The following is a 22,006-nucleotide window of genomic DNA, read 5'->3' on the forward strand; positions in this document are numbered from 1 at the left end:
ACACATACTGAACAGTCTGAATTCAAGGAAATGCAGGATCTGTTGCATGCAGCTGAACAGGTAGGCAAACATACATTACAATGTGGATTTGATTCATTGGAAGCTTCCTGTAGAGCAGCTGTTATTGGGTCTGTCATACGTAGACATGCTTGGTTAAAAGAACAAACTCTACCTGATCATGTTAAAGCAAAATTATTGGATGCACCTTTACAGCAGGATGTATTAGTTTGTGTCAAAGCAGAAGAGGTTTTAAAGAAAATGGAGGATAAGGCAAAGTCTATGCAGACGGTCAAGGATTTCTTACAGGTACAACCCCCTCGTTTCAGCAGAAATTGGCCAACTAAAACTGGTCCTTTCCAGCTTCTGACAGATCACAGAGGGGCAAGTACAGACGCCCAAGGGGCAGAGGGCAGTCACAAGGCCCTTACAAACCTCGCCAATTGGGTACTGCACACACAAAGGAGGAGAAGACAGGCCCCAAGCTAGCAGAAGACAAACACAATGACTCAATCCTCAAACTACTAAGTAAATCTCTCCTGGCAGCTCCCTTGGGAGGAAAATTAGCATTTTTTGCAGACAACTGGCACATCATCACAAAAGACAAATGGGTCCTAAACATTGTCTCACAAGGACACAGATTCCACTTTCATACCTCGCCAAGGATAAAAGGAATGCCAAACATGCCACCAAATCAATGGGCAGAGGCACAAAAACAAATTACAGCTCTCAAGGACATGAGAGCCATTCAGCAGGTACCTACACAGGAGCAAGGACAAGGATTTTACTCAAGACTTTTTCTAGTCCCAAGAAAAGACAAAGCATGGAGACCCATTCTGGATCTTTCAATTCTGAACACCTATCTGCAAGTACCAAAATTCAACATGCTAACACTACAGCAGCTTCTTCCCATGCTGGGCAAGAATGCTTGGCTAGTAACGTTGGACCTCAAGGAGTCATACCTGCATGTCCCTATCAGACAAAATTGCAGAAGATACCTCCGCTTCATTGCAGGTTCAATGCATTATCAATTCTCTGCACTGCCCTTTGGCTTATCTACTGCGCCCAGGGACTTCACAAAATGCCTGGCACCAGTAATTGCATACTGCAGACAAAGAGGAATTCAAATGTACCCATACCTGGACGACTGCCTTCTTCAAGCAGAAAAGCAAGGACATTCTTTTAAAGCATCTGGCATTTGTCAAATACCTTGTAAGTTGCCTAGGGTACACAGTAAACGAAAAGAAATCAAAACTAGTGCCCTCACAAAACATAATATTCCTGTGTGCCAGCTTGAATACAACTGCCCAGATGGCTTATCTCACGCCAGACAAGCAACAACAGCTGACTCAATATTTCAAAATAATGGCAACAAAGATCCATCTCCCTGCAAGAAAAATTCTGCAGGCCTTGGGATTCATGGCATCTTGCATACTACTAATACCACTTGCAAAACTGCATATGAGGAAATTACAATGGTACCTGAAAAGCATATGGACTCAGCACAGCTTGGAAACAATGATACCACTCATTCCCTGCCTTCAAAAGGAGTTTCTATGGTGGGCACAGGCATGTCACCTCAACAAGGGTCAGCCTTTCACCTTACCCACAGCCAGGCAAACTATGACAACAGATGCATCGGACTGTGCCTGGGGAGCACACATGGCAGGACAGTGCATTCAGGGCAAATGGACTACAGAGCAAAGGCATCTGCATATCAATCAAAAAGAAATGCTAGCAGTACATAATGCCCTAACAGCTTTCAAGGACCTCTTACACCCAGGACAACTAATAATAAAGACGGATAATACCACAGTAATGTGGTACATAAACAAGCAAGGGGGCACATATTCCTACCCTCTATGCAGGCAAGCAATAACCTTGTGGAACACGGCACTGTCTTATCAGGTTCAATTACAAGCACAATTCCTGCCAGGAAAGAAAAACACATTGGCAGACGACCTAAGCAGAAACATCATGGCTCCACATGAGTGGAAACTAGATCCACAAGTATTTAAAATAATAGCTCAAAAATGGGGACGCCCAGACATAGATCTGTTTGCCAGCCCCCAAAACTACCAACTTCAAAAATTTTGCACAAGGACAAGCTTGGAAAGTGGACGCCCTCTCATTCAGTTGGAAAACATTAACAGTGTATGCCTTTCCTCCACTGCCTCTTCTAGCAAAGGTACTGCTGAAAGTCAGATTAGAGAGGCCACAAATGATACTCATTGCACCAGACTGGCCACGCCAGCATTGGTATCCAGTTCTAAGGAACATGGCCCACAGCCCACCATGGATTTTACCACAAATTCCTCACCTGCTCACCCACCGAGACAATCGGATTCTACACAGCAAGCTCAAGACTTTAAACCTGGCTGCATGGCAAATTACCTAAACAACCAGCCAACACCTCTATCCAAAGCTGTTATAGATGTCATTCTAGAGGCCAGGAGGCCAAGCACCAGGAAAACCTATTCAGACAACTGGAAAAGATTTTGCCCCTTGATCCAAACATTCCTCAGATTCTACAATATTTAACTGAGATGTTGCACAAAGGACTTTCGTTTTCGTCTATTAAGATCCACGCCTCAGCAGTTTCAGCTCATTACAACACGGATCCTCCTTTAGTCTCACATCCACTCCTAAGACAGTACCTCAGAGGGGCTAAAAACATAAGACTGCCCAGGAGAGCACCAACACCTACTTGGGATCTCAACTTTGTTCTGGAAAAGCTTACACTGCTGCCCTTTGAACTAGCTTTTTCAGCTGATTTAAAATTTCTTTCATGGAAAACTGCCCTGCTACTAGCAGTAACCTCAGCTAGAAGAGTCTCAGAGCTACAGGCGCTAATGGCAGTGGAGCCTTTCCTCATTTTTCATCAAGACAGAGTCTGTCTACGAACTAACCCTTCCTTTATGCCAAAGGTGGTATCCAGTGTGGCCCTAGACCAAACCATTCATTTGCCCACCTTTTTCCCAAATCTCCAGAACAAAGGAGAAAGACTCCTGCACTCTTTGGACATTCACAGGCAATTACGTTACTACTTGGATAAAACTAAGGCTTTCAGGAAATCTGACCAGCTCTTTGTAACCTATGCTGCAGGATCACAAGGAAAAGCTGTCTCAAAACAGACCATTTCTAAATGGCTAGGGTATAGTATACGTTTCTGCTACACGCATCATGGGAAACTGGTACCTGCTAACATTAGGTCCCACTCCACCAGGGCTACAGCTACATCAGTAGCCTTTCTCAGGGGAGTGCCAACCAAGGATATTCTGGAAGCTGCAACCTGGAGTTCAGTGCACACCTTCACCAAACACTATCACTTACCTCTATATTCTAAGACTAGGGCTGGTTTTGCCACTGCAGTTTCGCAGGGCCTACTAGCTTCTTCTAACCCTGTTTAACTCCACCACCCATCCTTAGCTTTGGGATTCAACCCAAGTGTGATGACTGCAGCAGGGTAACACAATGAACATAGTACAGTTTTGTACCTACCATAAATGTAGATGTTCGAGTGTTCACCCTGCTGCAGTCCAGGTTACCCTCCCTCCATCCCCTTTGAACTAGCTGAACTTATCTATACCACTCTATCCTATACAACCTCTGTGGTGTATTTGCTTGTGCCTGAAGGTATTGTTTTATTTTTATATAGCTATCTATATATATATATATATATATATATATATATATATATATATATATATACACGTATATATATTGCCTACCTATTCGGGGCACCTGCCATATCTGGGGCAAGAAAAACTGAAGAAAATGGCGTTGGATGCCTCTTATATACCCCTGGCTCTCTGACGTCAGGGAAGAAGCGACAGCAACCGACGCCGGACCAAGACTTTGGAATTCAGGCCGACTGCGGGACCGCCTGACGGCAGGATAACCCAAGTGTGATGACTGCAGCAGGGTGAACACTCGAACATCTACATTTATGGTAGGTACAAAACTGTACTTTTCTTGTAATATTATATGTATGATTATACCCCATATTCACTTTAGCCCATTAGCCCTATTTATTGCAGCAGGAGTGAGCGCCACTGAAGATAGGCAGCTACAGCACCCTTAGTGGATTTGCTCATTAGGTTAGTCTGTCAGACGCCTTCACCCACTTATTTTAGGTAAGGAGGAGAGCTAGGTTTTTGACATAATATACAGACTTGCATTATTTCAAATAATTTGAGACATTGAATTGATCACAGTTTTTTTTTTCATTTTTAAGGTAATGATGAACGAAACTGCACAGCAGAACATGGAGAACCATCCAGTGATCCGAACACTCTATGACCATGTCGATGAGGTCACCTGCCTGGCTTTTCATCCTTCTGAGCAGATTCTGGCTTCTGGTTCACGAGATTATACTCTTAAATTGTTTGACTATTCAAAACCTTCTGCCAAAAGAGCCTTCAAATACATTCAGGTTAGTAGTAACAGGCAAGTAGTGAATCCCATGGCAGTGGCCTCATGTGTAATAGTAATAAGGTTAGCAGCATTTAAAAAGTTGTAGAGCAGCAGATATTTAGCTAGATTTGATGTGTAGCATAGGCAGGCACACAAATTTATACAACTCAGCAGTACAGTGGCAGCATTTTAGGCTAACGCTAGACAAATGGTATCTTTTTTAAGGTTGTAGACTTGTTAGCTGTACAAAATAAAGACCCTAGGATTTAAATGGTATTTTTTTTTAATTACTAGGAATAACAAGGCATTATTTTAGTAAGAATTGCTAACTTTAAGTAAAACCCAACAGGGCTAGGGATTAAGGTCATTTGTTACTTGCACTGTAGACACACTGGGGTCAGGAATGGATTTTAATTCCTGGCTAGTAGAGGAGGTAGTCGTGTTCAGAACTGAGACACATCTGTAATATGATTTCTTATGCGCTTGTGGGAGTGGAGGACATCTGCACTTTGGTTGCTTAGATATCAATCAGACATCATTTGAGTAATTTGCATGTGTTGCTTGAAATACCATTTTGTGATAACTTTGTTTTGTTGCCTTTGTTAAATTACTTTATTATTTTGAGAATGGATTTTTTTAATAAACTGAATGGAATCGGTCAGTGACGTGTGATGAACGTGTGAGGAATTAACATTTTCTTGTGGGAGGTGTGCCACAGTGAGAAATGTTTTTTGCAGATCATTGGCACCCTGTGTTAGTTTTCATTATGTTGGTAATAAGTCTTGTTCAGGAGAAGGATACCAAAAGTATAGGTGTCTAGAAATTTGATAGAAACATAGTAGTTTTGTAGAGTTCCAGTTTTAAGACTGGTAGGACTTGAGTTGCAGGCAGTAGGACAAATTGAGGTTTAGAACTGATCAGGCTTGTCATTGTACTCTGTGGCAATAAAACCTACAGATGTTATGTGATCCTATCTCGCCTACATTCTGACTGATGGGTTCGGAGCCGATCCCTCGGCTCCGACTCGGCACGCTTATGCTATAGAGCGAGGCCTCTAATTGGCTGAGCTATCTTTATCCCAGGATGCACCACCACTAATCCCCCAGATCTCGTTTGCCGCTTACAGAGCTTGGACGTGGTCTCAACATTGGCTGGGCTAAGTACTATTATTAGGCTTTTTTCCTGTCAGTATTTGCTTCATTTAAAACCAAAAGCTGTTTTAACGGCTATTCTTTGTGTACGAGTGTTTTTTGAGGAAATTGGTTGAAATTTTCGTGTTTTTTCCTGTCAGAGAAGGTTCCCGTTTAAGTTAGAGGGGCCTTCCCCTGTGATTACTGCTACCTTAGTAGTTGTGTGTGGGTCAAGTACCCGTTTAAGTTAGAGGGTCTTGACCCTCTTTTTCTCCCTTTCTCTTTAAATCTTGTGTAAAAAAAAAAAAAAAAAAAAAAAAGTTCTTTAGTTTAAATATTTAACACTAATCCAGTGACATTTATATTTTGGTTCTTGTGTGTCAAACCCTTTGCTGTTTACTTGTGGTTATCTTTTTTAGTCTGATTATGTCTAAAGAGCATAAACCCTCCGGGTTTAAAAAGTGCACGAGGTGTGGCTTCAAAATGTCCATAACGGACGACCACTCCTCGTGCGTCTATTGTCTAGGTGCAAAACATCTGCAAGAATCGTGCAGTGTATGCCATGCGTTTTCCTCCAGAGTCCTCCAGGAGAGGAAAAACAAATTAATCCTCAAAGGATTAATCAAGCCTTCCTTCGAGGAGGCTTTATCTTCCTCTCCGAAAAGAGGAAAGCGTCGGCTCCGACCAGTCAGTCGGAACCGACCGCTAAGAAAACTAAGCAGACTTCTCCATCGGCTCCACGGACTTGGGCGAGGTGGAACGGTCTGCCTCGATGCCTCCAGCCTCGACCCCTCTGGTTTCGGAGCCGAGGTCTGGGGCATCGAGAGGCGGGTCACCCTCATCGGCTCCACTGATATTGGAGCGGATAAGGGTCATCGGCTCAGACTCTTCCCCCTCGGAGCTGAAGTCCTTATCCGCACAGAGGGAAATTTCCTTGAAAGTTTCCTCGGAGCCGATAATTGTTGAGTCATTTGAGCCGGTCCCGAGCCCTTGAGCCGATGGAGAAATAGGTTGGCCCGATCGGTATCCTCGAGATCATCCAAGATGTCTGATTCGGACATCGACAGGGTGCTCCCGACTCTTCCAGTCTCCGGTGTTCCAAAGATGGTTTCGGCTCCAGCCCATATGGCCGGGCCGATGGTCCCTCCCTTCTGTATTTCCTCCTCCAACAGCTTCGGCACCATTGGAGCAGGTGCTGGTGGAACCAGTGGAGGTGTTAGGGTCGGGCCCGACCCTTGCTCCTACTCCGGCTCTTGGGTCGGAGTTCAGTGCACGGACTTCTTCCTTCGGCCCTGGGGGGGAGGCTTCGGGATTGATGCTTTCGGTCCCAGGTCTCCCTCTTGGTGCGTCGGCGGCGGGAGTACCATCCACTGTCGTGGCCACGGAGGGGGGACCCTCCCAGGATTCTGGTGGTCCCGCCTTCAGGGCTATGAGGAGTGCTTTAGCCAAATCTTTCTTGGCTACCCTCCACAGTTTCCCCAGCTCCTTCCCTACATTTGGAGACTGGGTCGTTGGCAGTCCCCCTGTCCGTAGACAGCGGAGCCCCTGGGCCTCAGGTTACCCCCGCTGGGGTTTCTCCCCCTCCTGGAGGTCCTTCTGAAGCCTCTTCTGAGGAACCTCCCAGGAAGAGAACGTGCAAGAGGAAGCACGTTGACTCCCCTGACGAGTCTTTGACATCTGACACTGATCTCGATGATGCAGAGGGGTCCTCCAAGTCGTCCTCGGATGATGTCTCCTTTGCAGACATCCTAGAAGCCCTAAAACAACGAGGCGGCTGGCAGTCCAAACCTCCCTCTGCTGATGAGTCGGTGTTCCTGAAGGCCTTCGGGGCTCAGCCCTCCGTCTCCTGGGCGTCTCCGCCCTTCGACGAGCTCTTGGATTTGATCTGTCGAAGGGCGTGGGAACACCCAGACTCTGTGGAACCGGTGCCCGCTCGTCCGAACAAATTTCTCTCGGCTCCCCCCCCCCGGATAGAGAGTTCCTTATGAAAGGTGTGGAGGTAGATGCTATGGTGGTGGCATCTGCTACCCAGCAAGATGTAGCAGAGGCTTCTACGTCCGTCCATCCTCCTAATAAGGAGTCTAGGAGCATGGATCAGTACGGTAAGCGCACCCTTAGTTCAGCGGCCTTTACACTGAGGTCTTTGAACTACCTGACGCACTTTACGAGATTTCAGAGGGATCTGATTAAGGAGCTATCCGATACCCTCTTAGGTAACCTGCCTGAGGAACTGGCCCAGACGGTTGGATCTCAGCTGGCTACAATGTCGTCCATTTCAACTCGTCCATGAGGCTCATTTCATATGCGGCGAAGGCGATAGAGCGGCAGGTACAGGCATTGCTCTACGGAGACAAGCCTGGCTCAGCCTGTGTCATTTCTCGGAGGCCTTTAAGTCTTCATTTGCCGGCCTTTGATGGGTCCTCCCTGTTTGGACCCAAGGTAAAGACACACTTACCCGCTGTGAACAGGAGGGTAAGACTCTGACTGCCGTGAGGGGCACGATTTTCCACTCCCTTTCGGCCTTATCCCAAGGCTAAAAGAGGATGGAAGATGTGGTTCGTAGATCTCAGAAGTCTTACCCCTCTCAGCAGGAAGGTTCCCCTCCAGAGGCAGAGGAGGAAATTCATCGGAAGACGCCGTCCCAGAGGCGGCAGAGGCCCTCGCAACACTGGAGACCCTTGAGTCCTTTCGTGGCTCTTCAGCCTTTCATAGTCCTTGAGGGATTGCCCGGCTGTGCTGCTCGAGCCAGTCGGGGTCGTTCGAAGCACCTGAAGGCCTGGGAAGGGATCACTCAGGACCGATGGGTGCCGGATTATTGCCGGAGGTTACTCCATCCCATTCTCTCGCCCCCTCAGTCCAAAAAATCCCGGACCCGCCACCCAGTCAGCGGGATACGCAGCCTCAGAAATTTCAAAGCTGCTGCAAAAAGGAGTCATCCAACCAGTCCCGCAGACCAGATCGGATTAGGGACTTACTCAAGATTCTTTTGGTGCCAAAAGACCGGGGACTTGAGGCCCATTTTGGACCTAAGCATCCTAAACCGTTCAGTCAGGAAGTCCAAGTTCCGAATGGTCACTCTACAAACTATTCTCCCATTGTTGGAGAAGGGTGTTTGGATGTGATCCATAGATCTCAAGGACGCGTATTATCATATCAGAATACATCAAACGTCCAGGAGACATCTGCGCTTCAGCCTAGGAGGCAGTCATTTTCAGTTCCGTGCGCTGCCCTTTGGTCTCACCACAGCCCCCAGGGTGTTCACCAAATGCTTGGCAGTAGTGACTGCTCACCTGAGAAGTCTAGGATTCCAGGTGTTTCCGTACCTAGACGACTGGCTCCTAACTGCCACCTCCAAGCATCTACTTCTGCGGAGTCTACAAGCCACTATATCACTGGGAAATTCCCTTGGAATCGCCTTCAATTGGCCAAAGTCTGTGTTGCGGCCATCTCAAAGAATAAGATTCATAGGGGTAGAGATAGATTCAAACCAGATGCGGGTCTATCTACCTACAGACAGAATTCAAACCATTCAAAATCAAGTTCGAGCCTTACTCCCCAGGTCCAAAGCCCCAGCCAGAATGGTCCTGCAGCTATTGGGATCCATGTCTGCCATGGTTCTGCTAGTTCCCTTGGCAAGGTTGCACATGAGAATCCTCCAGTGGCTTCTTTCAACTCAGTGGTCCTTTCAGGAACTCCCTCTCAATCACCTCATATGGATCACGGAATCTTGCAAACGGGACCTTCGCTGGTGGCTAGTGTCCTCCAATTTGGATCAGGGATGACCCTTTGTTCTTCCTCCTCCGGCGGCCACTTTGACCACGGACGCCTCCCAGATGGGGTGGGGGGGCATTCCCTGGGCAGGTCAGTCCAAGGCAAATGGCACCCGGAAGAGACCCCTCTTCACATCAACATCCTAGAAATGAGGGCAGTACTCCTGTCCCTTCGAGCCCTTCACGATTATCTCCCTCAGGGAGTAATTGCTGTTCACTCAGACAACATGTCAGTTGTCTGGTACCTGAACAAACAGGGAGGGACCAGATCCTATCCTCTTAGCAGAGAAGCCATGAGAGTTTGGGAATGGGCAGTCTCGATAGCGCTTCCTAGTGGCTACTCACATTCGGGCAAGTCCAATGTCATAGCCGACAGGTTGAGCAGAACCATCCTCTCTCCTCACGAATGGTCTCTGAATCGACAGTTACAAGGCAGATTTTCAGCGAATGGGGAGTTCGTGTTGCGACCTCTTGACTCCTCTGAATCACAGTGCAAAGAATTTTTCTCCTAACCCGGCTCGGGAAGAGCCCCATGGACGCATTAGTCCATCCTTGGCCCACCGGCCTGCTTTATGCCTTCCCTCCAGTTCCTCTCCTCCCCAGGGTGATTCAAAGGCATCTCTCTTAGGGAGCAAGATGATCTTAATTGCTCCTTACTGGCCTCGTCAAGTGTGGTTTCCCTACCTTGAAACATGCTCTGGAAGGTCCATGGTTCCTGGACCAGGTCCCAGACCTACTGATTCATCAGTCGGGACTATTACACCAGTCCCTACACACCTTAAAATTGACCTGGCTCCTCCTCTTCCGGCGATAGTCAGGAGTCATACACTGGATCCAGATGTTGTGCACATATTATCTTCAGCCCACAAGTCTGCTACAAAGAAACTGTATTCTAGCAAATGGAAAAGGTTTTCTATTTGGGCTCAACTCCGGGGCCTGGACCCCATTTCTACTCCCGTGGCAGAAGTACTAAAATTCCTGACCTCTCTTTTCAATCAAGGCTCTTCAGTTTCTACCATCAAAGTACAATTGGCAGCAATTTCTAATTTTCATGAATCCATAGACCCACCTTTAATGAGCAACAGATTGTGTAAGACCTTCTTGAAAGGTGCTGCTCTATTAAGACCTCCGATTTCTCATCCTGCACCTCCATGGGATCTCGATATAGTGTTGCGTGCCTTGACTTCTTTTCCCTTTGAACCGGCAGCTACCTGTGATCTAAAGTTTCTATCATGGAAGACAGCCTTTCTAGTGGCGATTACTTCAGCCAGAAGAGTTTCAGAACTTCAAGCTTTGTCAGTGAAACCCCCGTACTTGGTTTTTCATACAGACAGGGTATCCCTCAGACCAAATCCTTCTTTTGTTCCTAAAGTTTGTTCTACTTTATGCTTGCAACAATCGTTAGAGCTTCCAGTTTTTCCCAAAATACTCCAATAAAGCGGAGTTTATTTTCCACACACTAGATGTCCACAGACAGTTACGTTTTTATTTAGATAGGACCAAACAATCAAGGAAAACAGATCAGTTGTTTGTATCCTTTGCAGAAAACAAATTGGGTAACGCTGTCACAAAGGTCACTATTGCCAAATGGATCAGGGACTGTATTACTCAAGCTTATATTTATTCTAACAAAGAGCTTACCAACTCTGTCAAGGCTCATTCTACAAGGGCTATGGCTACTTCGGTAGCATTTCATTCTAAGCTTGCTATTGGTGACATTTGTGCTGCGGCTTCATGGTCTTCCCCGCACACCTTCATTTCCCACTACAAATTAGATGTGGCATCTAGAGGACGAGCTTCATTTGGTTCCACAGTGCTCAGGAGTGTTTTCCAATGAGCCACCCGGGATTTAGGTGCTAGGGACGCTGTCCCATCAGTCAGAATGTAGGCGAGATAGGATCACATAACATCTTTTAGTTATGTACTCACCATAACTTCAGATGTTTGGGATCCATCTACATTCCTAATAACCCACCCTCCTTCCCCCTTCCTTGGAGATCAGAGGATATCAGAAGGTCCGAATCCTGTTGTTTCATCTTGAAACATCTATCAATGTTATATAAACAAGCTGTGCATGTGTGCATGAATGCGGACAAAGAAGATCTGGGGGATTAGTGGTGGTGCATCCTGGGATAAAGATAGCTCAGCCAATTAGAGGCCTCGCTCTATAGCATAAGCGTGCCTAGTCGGAGCCGAGGGATCGGCTCCGAACCCATCAGTCAGAATGTAGGCGAGATGGATCCCAAACATCTGAAGTTATGGTGAGTACATAACTAAAAGTTATAGTACCTGTCTTAAGCCCACTTTTCTGTTCCTTTCCTACTAGGAAAGAAGCTTGATGTGATGAATGGCTCCAGGTTACTTTTTTATTTATTTATTTTTTTTTATTTTGCAGGATGAAGTTTTGGCTCTTTTGTCACTTTTCATGAATTAGGCTGTCTTTATAATTTCAGGCAAAATTAAGCAAATTTCATATCCTTGTTTCTGTTTGTTTATGCTTTGCTTACCTGCATTCAGTGCTTAATTGGTAAGTGTATTTGTGGCAAATGCACATCGCTTAGAGCAGGCAAATAGATTGATGTCCTTCAAGGATGCATCTGCAGTCCTAACATATGGGTTGTCCTGCCTCAGGCAGCCCTTCGGTCGGCCGGATTCCAAAGTCTGGGTCTGGCCTCTGCTGATGTCGCACTTCACCCGACGTCATAGCTGCTGTTTGTCGGGTATAAAGGCATCAGCCGACGCCATTTTCCTCAGTCTTTCTTGCCGCGCGGTGCCCGAAGCAGAAGCTGTTCGCAAGTGCTGGTCGGTCAGATCCAGAGATTTCTACTACAACGAAGACTTCTAAATAGCTAAGTACCCCGTTAGGGACTCTTTCTTGCCTCAGCCGATGTCAGACAAAGTAAATAATTGTTTAACTTGTGGGAAACAAATACCTCATAAGGATTTCCACTCTTACTGCCTTCCTTGCTTAGGCCCAGACCACGACGTATCAGCTTGTCTAGCCTGTGCTTCCTTCAACCGACGGACGCTTAGACGTCGGTCGGAGTTTGCAGAGGAGTTTTTTGGTCCTGCTTTTGCATACAAAATGCCGTCGGAGACTCCGACTACTGAAATAGTTAAAAAGCGCAAGGAAAAGGGCCGACACTCGCGGTCCGCGGTTTCGGCTGAAACAGCGGTTAGGCCAACCGCGAGTGTCTCGGTTTCGGCTGAAACCGAGCCCTCGGTTCTTCCTTCGGCCGAAAGCATGCCTCCGAAAGCCGAGGCCTCACACAGCATGGCTGAATCTGCTACTGAATTTACTGCTCCAGAAGCAGGCACCCAGGATTTGTCAGACACTATTCCTTTAGACATATCTACCCCTGCACGTGGGGCTGCTAGACCCCCTGCATCTATGTCTATCAAGGCTTTTGCCAGGGCTAAAGCAGCTAAATCTTTTAAGGCCTTACCTGCTAAAACTCCCTCACAAAGGCCTACCTCTACTTCCCAAATACTCAGCATGGCTGAGGATCTCATTTCTTTGATCAGGGGATCCCAACCTCACCCAGACAGGGCCTCTCAGCCCCCTCCAGATAAGAGGCCTAGGACTGAACCCCCGGAACCTGTCTCTACAGACTATTCCTCGGATGACTCAGACCCTCACGAAGGCCCATATTCTCCTTATGAGGATTCTGATGCAGAAGACTCCATTCCTTCTGCTTCCCCTCCTGAAGAATTTTCTTTTGGGGAAACCTTACATGCTATGAGGGAACACTTCCAATGGCAGGGCCAGGATTTTTCAGATTCAAGGAAAAGGCTGACTTTTTTACACTTACCACAGCATAGGCCTTTAGCCATTCCTCCAGTACTAACAGTTGTTGATGATGCTTATAATGATGCCTGTACTGCCCCTGATTCTCTTCCTCCGGCCCCTGCCAAGCCTGACAGATATTATAGGGTTCCGGACACACACTACCATTTGTATAAGGCTCCTGTTGCAGACTCTGAAACCATTTCACAGGGCCCTAAAGGTGTGGCAGCTGCCTCTTCCAAAAACTCTCTTCCCTCTGAAAGGGAATCTAGAGCATTAGAGAGATGGGGTAAAAAGGTTTATACTTCTGCTACTCTTTCGGCCAGGGCCTTAAACTGTCAATTTCACATGATTCAGTACCAGGAATTTTTGTTAGACCAGCTAAATAAAAAACTGTCCTCCCCTGAACCTATAGACTGCAAGTCCCTTCAGGATTTGGTACATAACTCTCAGCAGGTCAGTAACCATTTTTTAAAATGTGGCTATGATGCACTGGAGGCTTCCTTTAGATCAGCTATGACTGGAGCAGTGATTCGAAGGCATGCCTGGTTAAAAGAACAATCCTTACCAGACCATGTTAAGTCAAAACTCCTAGATGCTCCCATGGAGAAACAAAGTTTGTTTGGCTCCCCTGCACAGGAGGTTCTAAAGAAGGTGGAAGAAAAAGCAAAATCTGTCCAAACAGTCAAGGAATTCTTACAGGTCCAACCTCCGAGGTTTAGCAGAAATTGGCCTTCGAAGAATTGGTCTTTTCCAGACAACTCCAGAGCACAGAGAGGCAGAAATAGATGCCCAAGAGGCAGAGGTCAGTCTAGGGGTGCCTACAGGGGACGTCAGTGGCAACCTACCAACCAGAGAAGTACTGCCACAGATTCAACTACAACCACTTCCACAGGGCAGACACAATGACTTGGCTCTGGTTCCGCCTACCAGGGAACAACTGGACGCACCCTTGGGCGGAAAGCTAGCCTTATTTTCCGACAACTGGCATCACATCACAGGAGACAAATGGACTTTACAAACAATAGACAAGGGCTACAGGTTTCACTTCCACACTCTGCCAAAAAAGAGAGGAATGCCAAACCTACCACCAAGCCAAAAAACAGACGCTCTAAGACAAATCAACAACTTACTAAGGATGAGAGCTATAGAAAAGGTACCGCCTATGGAACAAGGCCATGGATTTTACTCCAGGCTTTTCCTTGTACCAAGAAAAGAAAATCAATGGAGACCAATTCTCGACTTGTCCACACTGAACACATACCTCATTGTGCCAAAATTCAAAATGCTGACCCTCCAGCAACTTCTTCCCATGCTGGGCAAGGAGTCTTGGCTGGTGACTCTAGATCTCAAGGAGGCATACCTGCACGTCCCTATACGACCAGATTGCAGAAGACACCTCAGATTTCTTGCAGGATCAGAGCATTATCAATTCTCAGCATTGCCCTTTGGCTTATCTACTGCGCCCAGAGTATTCACGAAATGCCTGGCATCAGTAATTGCTCATTGCAGGCTTCAGGGAATTCAAATTTACCCATACCTGGACGACTGCCTAATACAAGCGGACAACAAGGAAAAATTAACAAAAGATTTGGAAAATGTCATACAGCTGTTGCAAGCCTTGGGTGACACGGTCAACATGCAAAAGTCAAGACTAGTACCATCCCAAAGGATAACATTCTTGGGTGCAGAACTGGATACATCAACTCAAATGGCTTTTCTCACAGAAGAAAAACAGAAGCAACTACCAGTCTACTTCATGACATTAACAACACAAACTCAGCTTACTGCAAGGAAAGTCCTGCAAGCCCTGGGTTACATGGCATCCTGCATAATATTGGTTCCGCATGTCAGATTGCATAAGGTACCTAAGGAATGTGTGGTCTCAACACAAGCACAGTTTAGAAGCCCAGATTCCAATAATCCCATGCCTGAAGCAAGAATTCCTGTGGTGGGCTCAGGCCTGTCGGTTGAACAGAGGATTGCCTTTCCACAAACCTCATCCAAGCCAAACCATCACCACGGACGCCTCAGACCTAGGATGGGGGGCGCACATGGTGGACAAGTGTATACAAGGCCCATGGACTCAAGACCAGCTGAATTTACACATAAATCTAAAGGAGATGCTGGCAGTGAAACATGCGATCCAGGCATTCAGACCACTCCTTCAACAGGGTCATCTGCTGATAAGGACGGACAATACCACAGTCATGTGGTACATCAACAAACAGGGAGGTACACATTCATATCCTCTATGCCGGATGGCAATGGACCTGTGGAATGTGGCCCTGAATCTCAACATTCAACTTCAGGCCAGATTTGTACCAGGAAAAGAAAACTCTCTAGCAGACACTTTAAGCAGAACTACCACGGATGCTCACGAATGGATGCTGCATCCAGATGTCTTCAAAGCCATAACAAAGAAATGGGGACTACCACAAATAGACCTGTTCGCCTCCCCACACAACCACCAATTGAAGAAATTCTGCACAAGAGCATACCACCCACTTGCTTGGAGGGTGGACTCCCTTTCCTTCAGCTGGAAAAACCTGATAGCATATGCATTTCCACCTCTACCCTTGATGTACAAAGTTCTACTGAAGATCAGAGAGGATCAGCCAAGGGTAATTCTGATAGCTCCAGACTGGCCGAGGCAACATTGATACCCGCTACTGAGGAGCATGTCTCGGACACACGCATGGCCTCTACCTCTATGCCCCTTACTACTAACAAAGGACAACTACAAGATCCTACATCCAAACTTGAAAACACTGCAGCTAGCTGCCTGGAATATTGCATAAAACAAAATAACCCAGGTTTATCTCAGAGGGTTAAGGACATTATCCTGGAAGCACGCCTACCCTCCACAAGGAAGACTTATTCAGCCAAGTGGAAAAGATACCTCATTTGGAGTGCAGCAAAGGGAGAAAATGTCTCATTGGCAAACATAGCACACATCCTGGAATATTTAGCAGAACTGTTCCACAATGGCCTGTCTTACTCTTCCATTAAGATTCATGCATCAGCAATTTCAGCAGAATACAACATGGATCCTCCTGTCTTCTCTCATCCTCTACTCAGGCAGTTCTTGAGAGGAATCAAAAATGTAAAACCTCCAAGGAAACCACCTTTACCTACATGGGATCTCAACTTTGTGCTGGAAAAGTTAACACTTCCCCCTTTTGAACCAGCAGCAACAGCAGAATTACAATTCTTGTCTTGGAAAACTGCTTTCCTGCTAGCAATTACTTCAGCAAGAAGGGTATCTGAGTTACAGGCATTAATGGCAGTACAACCCTTCTTTATCTTCCATCAGGACAGAGTCTCTCTGAGAACTAACCCTACCTTTATGCCAAAAGTGGTCTCAAGAGTATCATTGAACCAAGCGATTCATTTACCTACATTCTTCCCCAATCCACAGAACAGGGGGGAAAGACTGCTACATACCTTGGATGTACACAGACAATTACGTTACTATCTGGACAGAACTAAGACCAGCAGAAAAACTGACCAGCTTCTGGTAGCATATGCAACAGGAATGCAAGGAAAAGCAATTTCAAAACAGACAATCTCAAAATGGATAGGAAATTGCATTCGATTTTGCTATTCTTTTCATGGAAAGACAACTCCTGATAACATCAGACCTCATTCCACAAGAGCTACAGCCACCACTACAGCTTTCCTACGAGGAGTGGCTACCAAAGACATTTTAGAAGCTGCTACTTGGAGCTCCGTGCATACATTTGCCAAGCATTATAATCTACCCTTATACTCTAGATCCCGAGCAGGTTTTGCAACTGCTGTTTTGCAAGGGATCTTAACTACACCATCTTTATCTTAGTGTCTCCTCCCCCAGTTTGGCTATGGTATTCTACCCATATGTTAGGACTGCAGAGGCATCCTTGAAGGACATAGTACAGTTTTGTACCTACCATAAATGTAGATGTCCGATAGGTATGCATCTGCAGTCAGGATTACCCACCCTCCTTCCCCTCTGTGGTATTCCTAGGGTATTTACCCCTCTTTTAGCTAGCTGGGGGAATCTATTATGGTGTATTTGTTTGTATATATGTATATATCTGGATATATATTTTCCTATTGTTTGCTCTCTACTGTTTGGAATTATTTGTATTTATCCAAATTTAGCCTTCCTAGAAGGCACCTGGCATCTGGGGCAAGAAACACTGAGGAAAATGGCGTCGGCTGATGCCTTTATACCCGACAAACAGCAGCTATGACGTCGGGTGAAGTGCGACATCAGCCGAGGCCAGACCCAGACTTTGGAATCCGGCCGACCGAAGGGCTGCCTGAGGCAGGACAACCCATATGTTAGGACTTCAGATGCATACCTATCGGACATCTACATTTATGGTAGGTACAAAACTGTACTTTTGGTGGTATTAGCAATTGTTGCATTGCTGTTTAGAAGTATTAGGTGTTGAAAGAAAAAAAGCATTGAAGAGTTGTCATTCGTCAGAAGCATCTTCACCTAGAGCAAGAGCCAAAGGAGGTTTGAAGCTTTCCTTTCTTCCTCTTCCTCAAAATGACCTCAGCAGGAATATTATCCATGTCCTTCAAGGATGCATCTGCAGTCCTTACAAATGGGTTGTCCTGTCGTCAGGCAGCCCTTCGGTCGGCCGGATTCCAAAGTCTGGGTCTGGCCTCGGCTGATGTCGCACTTCACCCGACATCATAGCTGCAGTTCTTCGGGTATAAAGGTATCAGCCGACGCCATTTTCCTCAGTCTTTCTTGCCGCGTGGCGCCCGAAGCAGAAGCTGTTCGCAAGTGCCGGTCATTCAGAACCAGAGATTACTACTACAGAAGACTTCTGAAAAGCTAAGTACCCCGTTGGGGACTCTTTCTTGCCTCAGCCGATGTCAGAAAAAGTGAATAACTGTTTAACTTGTGGGAAACAAATACCTCATAAAGATTTCCACTCTTACTGCCTACCTTGTTTAGGCCCACACCACGACGTAGCAGCTTGTCTAGCCTGTGCTTCTTTCAACCGACTGACGCTTAGATGTTGGTCGGAATTTGCTGAGGAGTTTTTCGGCTCCGCTTTTGCTTACATTATGCCGTCGGAAACTCCGACTCCGCAAATAACTAAAAAGCGCAAGGAAAAGGACCGACACTCGCGGTCCGCGGTTTCGGCCGAAACCGCGGTTAAGCTAACATGAAAGTGTCTCGGTTTCGGCTGAAACCGAGTCCACGGTTCTTCCTTCGGCCGAAAGCTTACCTCCTACCGAGGCCTCATCCAGCATGGCTGAATCTGCTACTGAAATCCCACCTGCTCTTGCAGGTTCACAGGATTTATCTGATACTATTCCTTTAGATATTTCTGCTCCTGCACGTGGAGCTGCTAGGCCCCCTGCATCCATGTCGATTAAGGCTTTTGCCAGGGCTAAAGCAGCAAAATCTACCAAAACTGTGCCTGCTAAGACCCCCTCTCACAGGCCTAGCTCTAGTTCTCAAATGCTTAGTCTAGCAGAGGATCTCATTTCTTTGATCCGGGGATCCCAACAGGGCAATCACAGTGACTTGGCTCTGGCACCGCCTACCAGGGAACAACTAGAAGCACCCTTAGGCGGAAAGCTAGCCTTATTTTCAGTAAACTGGCACTACATCACAGGAGACAAATGGATTTTACAGACAATAGACCAAGGTTACAGGTTTCACTTCCATACTCTACCAAGGAAGAGAGGAATGCCAAACCTACCTCCAAATCAGAAAACAGAAGCTCTACAACAAATAAATCACTTACTAAGGATGAGAGCTATAGAAAGGATACCGTCTATGGAACAGGGGCAAGGATTTTACTCCAGACTCTTCCTGGTACCAAGAAAAGAAAACCAATGGAGACCTATTCTAGACCTGTCCGCTCTAAACACATACCTCATTGTTCCAAAATTCAAAATGCTGACCCTACAGCAGCTTCTTCCCATGCTGGGCAAGGAGTCTTGGCTGGTAACTCTAGATCTCAAGGAGGCATACCTGCACGTCCCCATACGACCAAATTGCAGAAGATACCTCAGATTTCTTGCAGGATCAGAGCATTATCAATTCTCAGCATTGCCCTTTGGCTTATCTACTGCGCCCAGAGTATTCACGAAATGCCTGGCATCAGTAATGGCTCATTGCAGGCTTCAGGGAATTCAAATTTACCCTTACCTGGACGACTGCCTGTTACAAGCGGACAACAAAAACAAATTAACAAAAGATTTGAAAAAGATCATTCATCTACTGCAAGCCCTGGGATACACAGTCAATATAAAAAAGTCAAGGCTGATACCATCCCAAAGGATAACCTTCTTGGGTGCAGAGCTGGACACATAAAACCAAATGGCATTCCTAACAGTAGAAAAACCGAAGCACCTCCCTCTCTACTTCATGGCATTAACAAAGCAGAACCAGCTAACAGCAAGAAAAGTCCTGCAAGCCCTGGGTTACATGGCATCCTGCATAATATTGATTCCACATGCCAGACTACATATGAGAAAGTTACAGTGGTACCTAAGGAATTTATGGTCTCAGCACAAGCACAGCCTAGAAACCCGAATTCCAATAATTCCATGCCTGAAGCAAGAATTCCAATGGTGGGCTCAGGCCTGTCAATCAAACAAAGGACTGCCCTTCCACAGACATCAACCAAGCCAGACCATCACAACGGACGCCTCAGACCTCGGTTGGGGGGCACACATGTTGGACAAGTGCATACAAGGCTTATGGACTCAAGACCAGCTGCACCTACACATAAATCAAAAGGAGATGCTGGCAGTAAAACTGGCAATTCAGACATTCATACCATTTCTTCGACAGGGTCAATTGCTGATAAGGACGGACAACACCACAGTTATGTGGTACATCAACAAACAGGGAGGCACGCATTCATACCCTCTATGCCGGATGGCAATGGACCTCTGGAATGTGGCCCTGAGCTTCAACATTCAGTTACAAGCAATATTTGTACCAGGAAATGAAAATATACTAGCAGACATCCTAAGCAGAACTACCACGGATGCCCACGAATGGATGCTGCATCCAGACATCTTCAAAACCATTACAGGGAAATGGGGACTACCAGAAATAGACTTATTTGCATCCCCACACAACCACCAATTGAAAAAATTCTGCACGAGGGCATACCACCCACTTGCTTGGAAGGTGGACTCCCTATCTTTCAGTTGGAAAAACCTGACAGCATATGCATTCCCACCTCTTCCTTTGATGCACAAGGTGGTATTGAAGATCAAAGAAGACTGTCCAAGGATCATCCTGATAGCTCCAGACTGGCCGAGGCAGCATTGGTACCCATTACTGAGGAGTACGTCTCGGGAACAAATATGGCCTCTGCCCCTAGTTCCCTTACTGTTAACACAGAACAACTTCAAAACCCTGCATCCAAACCTAAAAACACTGCAGCTGGCTGCCTGGAACATTGCATAAGACAAAATAACCCAGATTTATCTCAAAGGGTTAAAGACATTACCTTGGAGGCTCGCAGACCGTCAACAAGAAAAAAATATTCAGCAAAATGGAAAAGATATCTCATTTGGAGTGCAGCAAAAGGAGAAAATGTGTCACTGGTAAACATAGCTAACATCCTGGAATACTTGGCAGAGCTCTTCCACAATGGCCTGTCCTATTCTTCCATTAAGATTCATGCATCAGCTATTTCAGCAGAATACAACATGGACCCTCCAGTCTTCTCACATCCTCTGCTCAGGCAGTTTCTGAGAGGAATCAAAAATGTAAAGCCACCTAGGAAGCCACCATTGCCCGCATGGGACTTGAACTTTGTGCTAGAAAAGTTGACACTCCCTCCTTTCGAGCCAGCAGCAACAGCAGAATTACAGTACTTATCATGGAAAACTGCTTTCCTGCTTGCAATCACTTCAGCAAGAAGGGTTTCTGAACTACAGGCATTAATGGCAGTACAGCCCTTCCTTATCTTCCATCAAGATAGAGTGTCCATGAGAACTAATCCTACTTTTATGCCAAAGGTGGTCTCCAGGGTATCTTTAAACCAAGCTATCCACCTGCCTACATTCTTCCCCAACCCACAGAACAAAGGAGAAAGACTGATGTGATAGTGTTCAATCTCGCCGTTTGTTCTTACACATGGGTTCGGAGCCGATCCTCGGCTCCGTGTCGGCCGCTTGCAAGCTCTGCATCGAGAAGAAGCTCGAGACAATCTAATACCCACAATCCCCCTCTGCCTTTACCTCAGATCTAGTTTGCCGCTGCTGCGTTCGCATCGCTGGGAGCTAGCTCGAGCATCTTCAGATAAGATATAACTTATTTTTTTTGTTATATTTTAGAAAAAGTTGTTCTGATAGTACCTTTAGGTATACTTAGTGTATGAGAGTGTGTAGGTAGAATTCTCGGTACCGTTAAATTAAATTTATCTGGTTAGAGTTTTCGGGGCCTACTACCCCCTTCTAAATTTGGCAACCGGACTGACATACCCATCGGATTTGACTTCTTTACATTGGATTTGTCTTTTATACTGGACTTGACTTTTCTCTACTGAAAAATGTCTGACAAAATTAAATCAGGCTTTAAGCGTTGTCAGTGTGGCCAAAAAATGTCAGTTACTGACAACCATAGTTCCTGTGTCTACTGTCTTGGCCCTCTCCACTTACAAGAGGACTGTTCTATTTGTCACTCTTTTAGTGGGAGGGTCATGACAGATAGGCGCAGGAAACCCATGGACAGAGGGTTGTTAAAACCTTCCTTTCAGGAGGCTCTGGATGCTTCAGACCAGGCATCCAAATCCTCGAAGGAATCGAAGACGTCGGAGCCCAAGTCATCGGCTCCGAGCTCTTCGAGTAAAGTTAGATCACCGGTTCCACAGACTTGGGCGAGTGTTCAACTGGTATCGGTTCCTGAGCCTCGAGTCTTGGAA

The 22,006-nt window shown here is 46.2% G+C and overlaps 1 protein-coding gene across 1 annotated transcript in view; it reads left to right on the forward strand.

The window, feature by feature from the left end:
- Positions 1–22,006, forward strand: part of CSTF1 (cleavage stimulation factor subunit 1) — a gene marked incomplete in the record, with an annotated part of 503,121 nt that overhangs the window by 170,755 nt on the left and 310,360 nt on the right. The window contains 1 exon segment of the mRNA XM_044090044.1: positions 4,235–4,432. Within this exon segment, the coding sequence (XP_043945979.1) occupies positions 4,235–4,432 (198 nt within the window).

This window comes from Protopterus annectens, chromosome 12.part0, assembly GCF_019279795.1.
Source record: "Protopterus annectens isolate FY-2018-M chromosome 12.part0, PAN1.0, whole genome shotgun sequence".
NCBI classification, from domain to species: Eukaryota; Metazoa; Chordata; order Ceratodontiformes; family Protopteridae; genus Protopterus; species Protopterus annectens.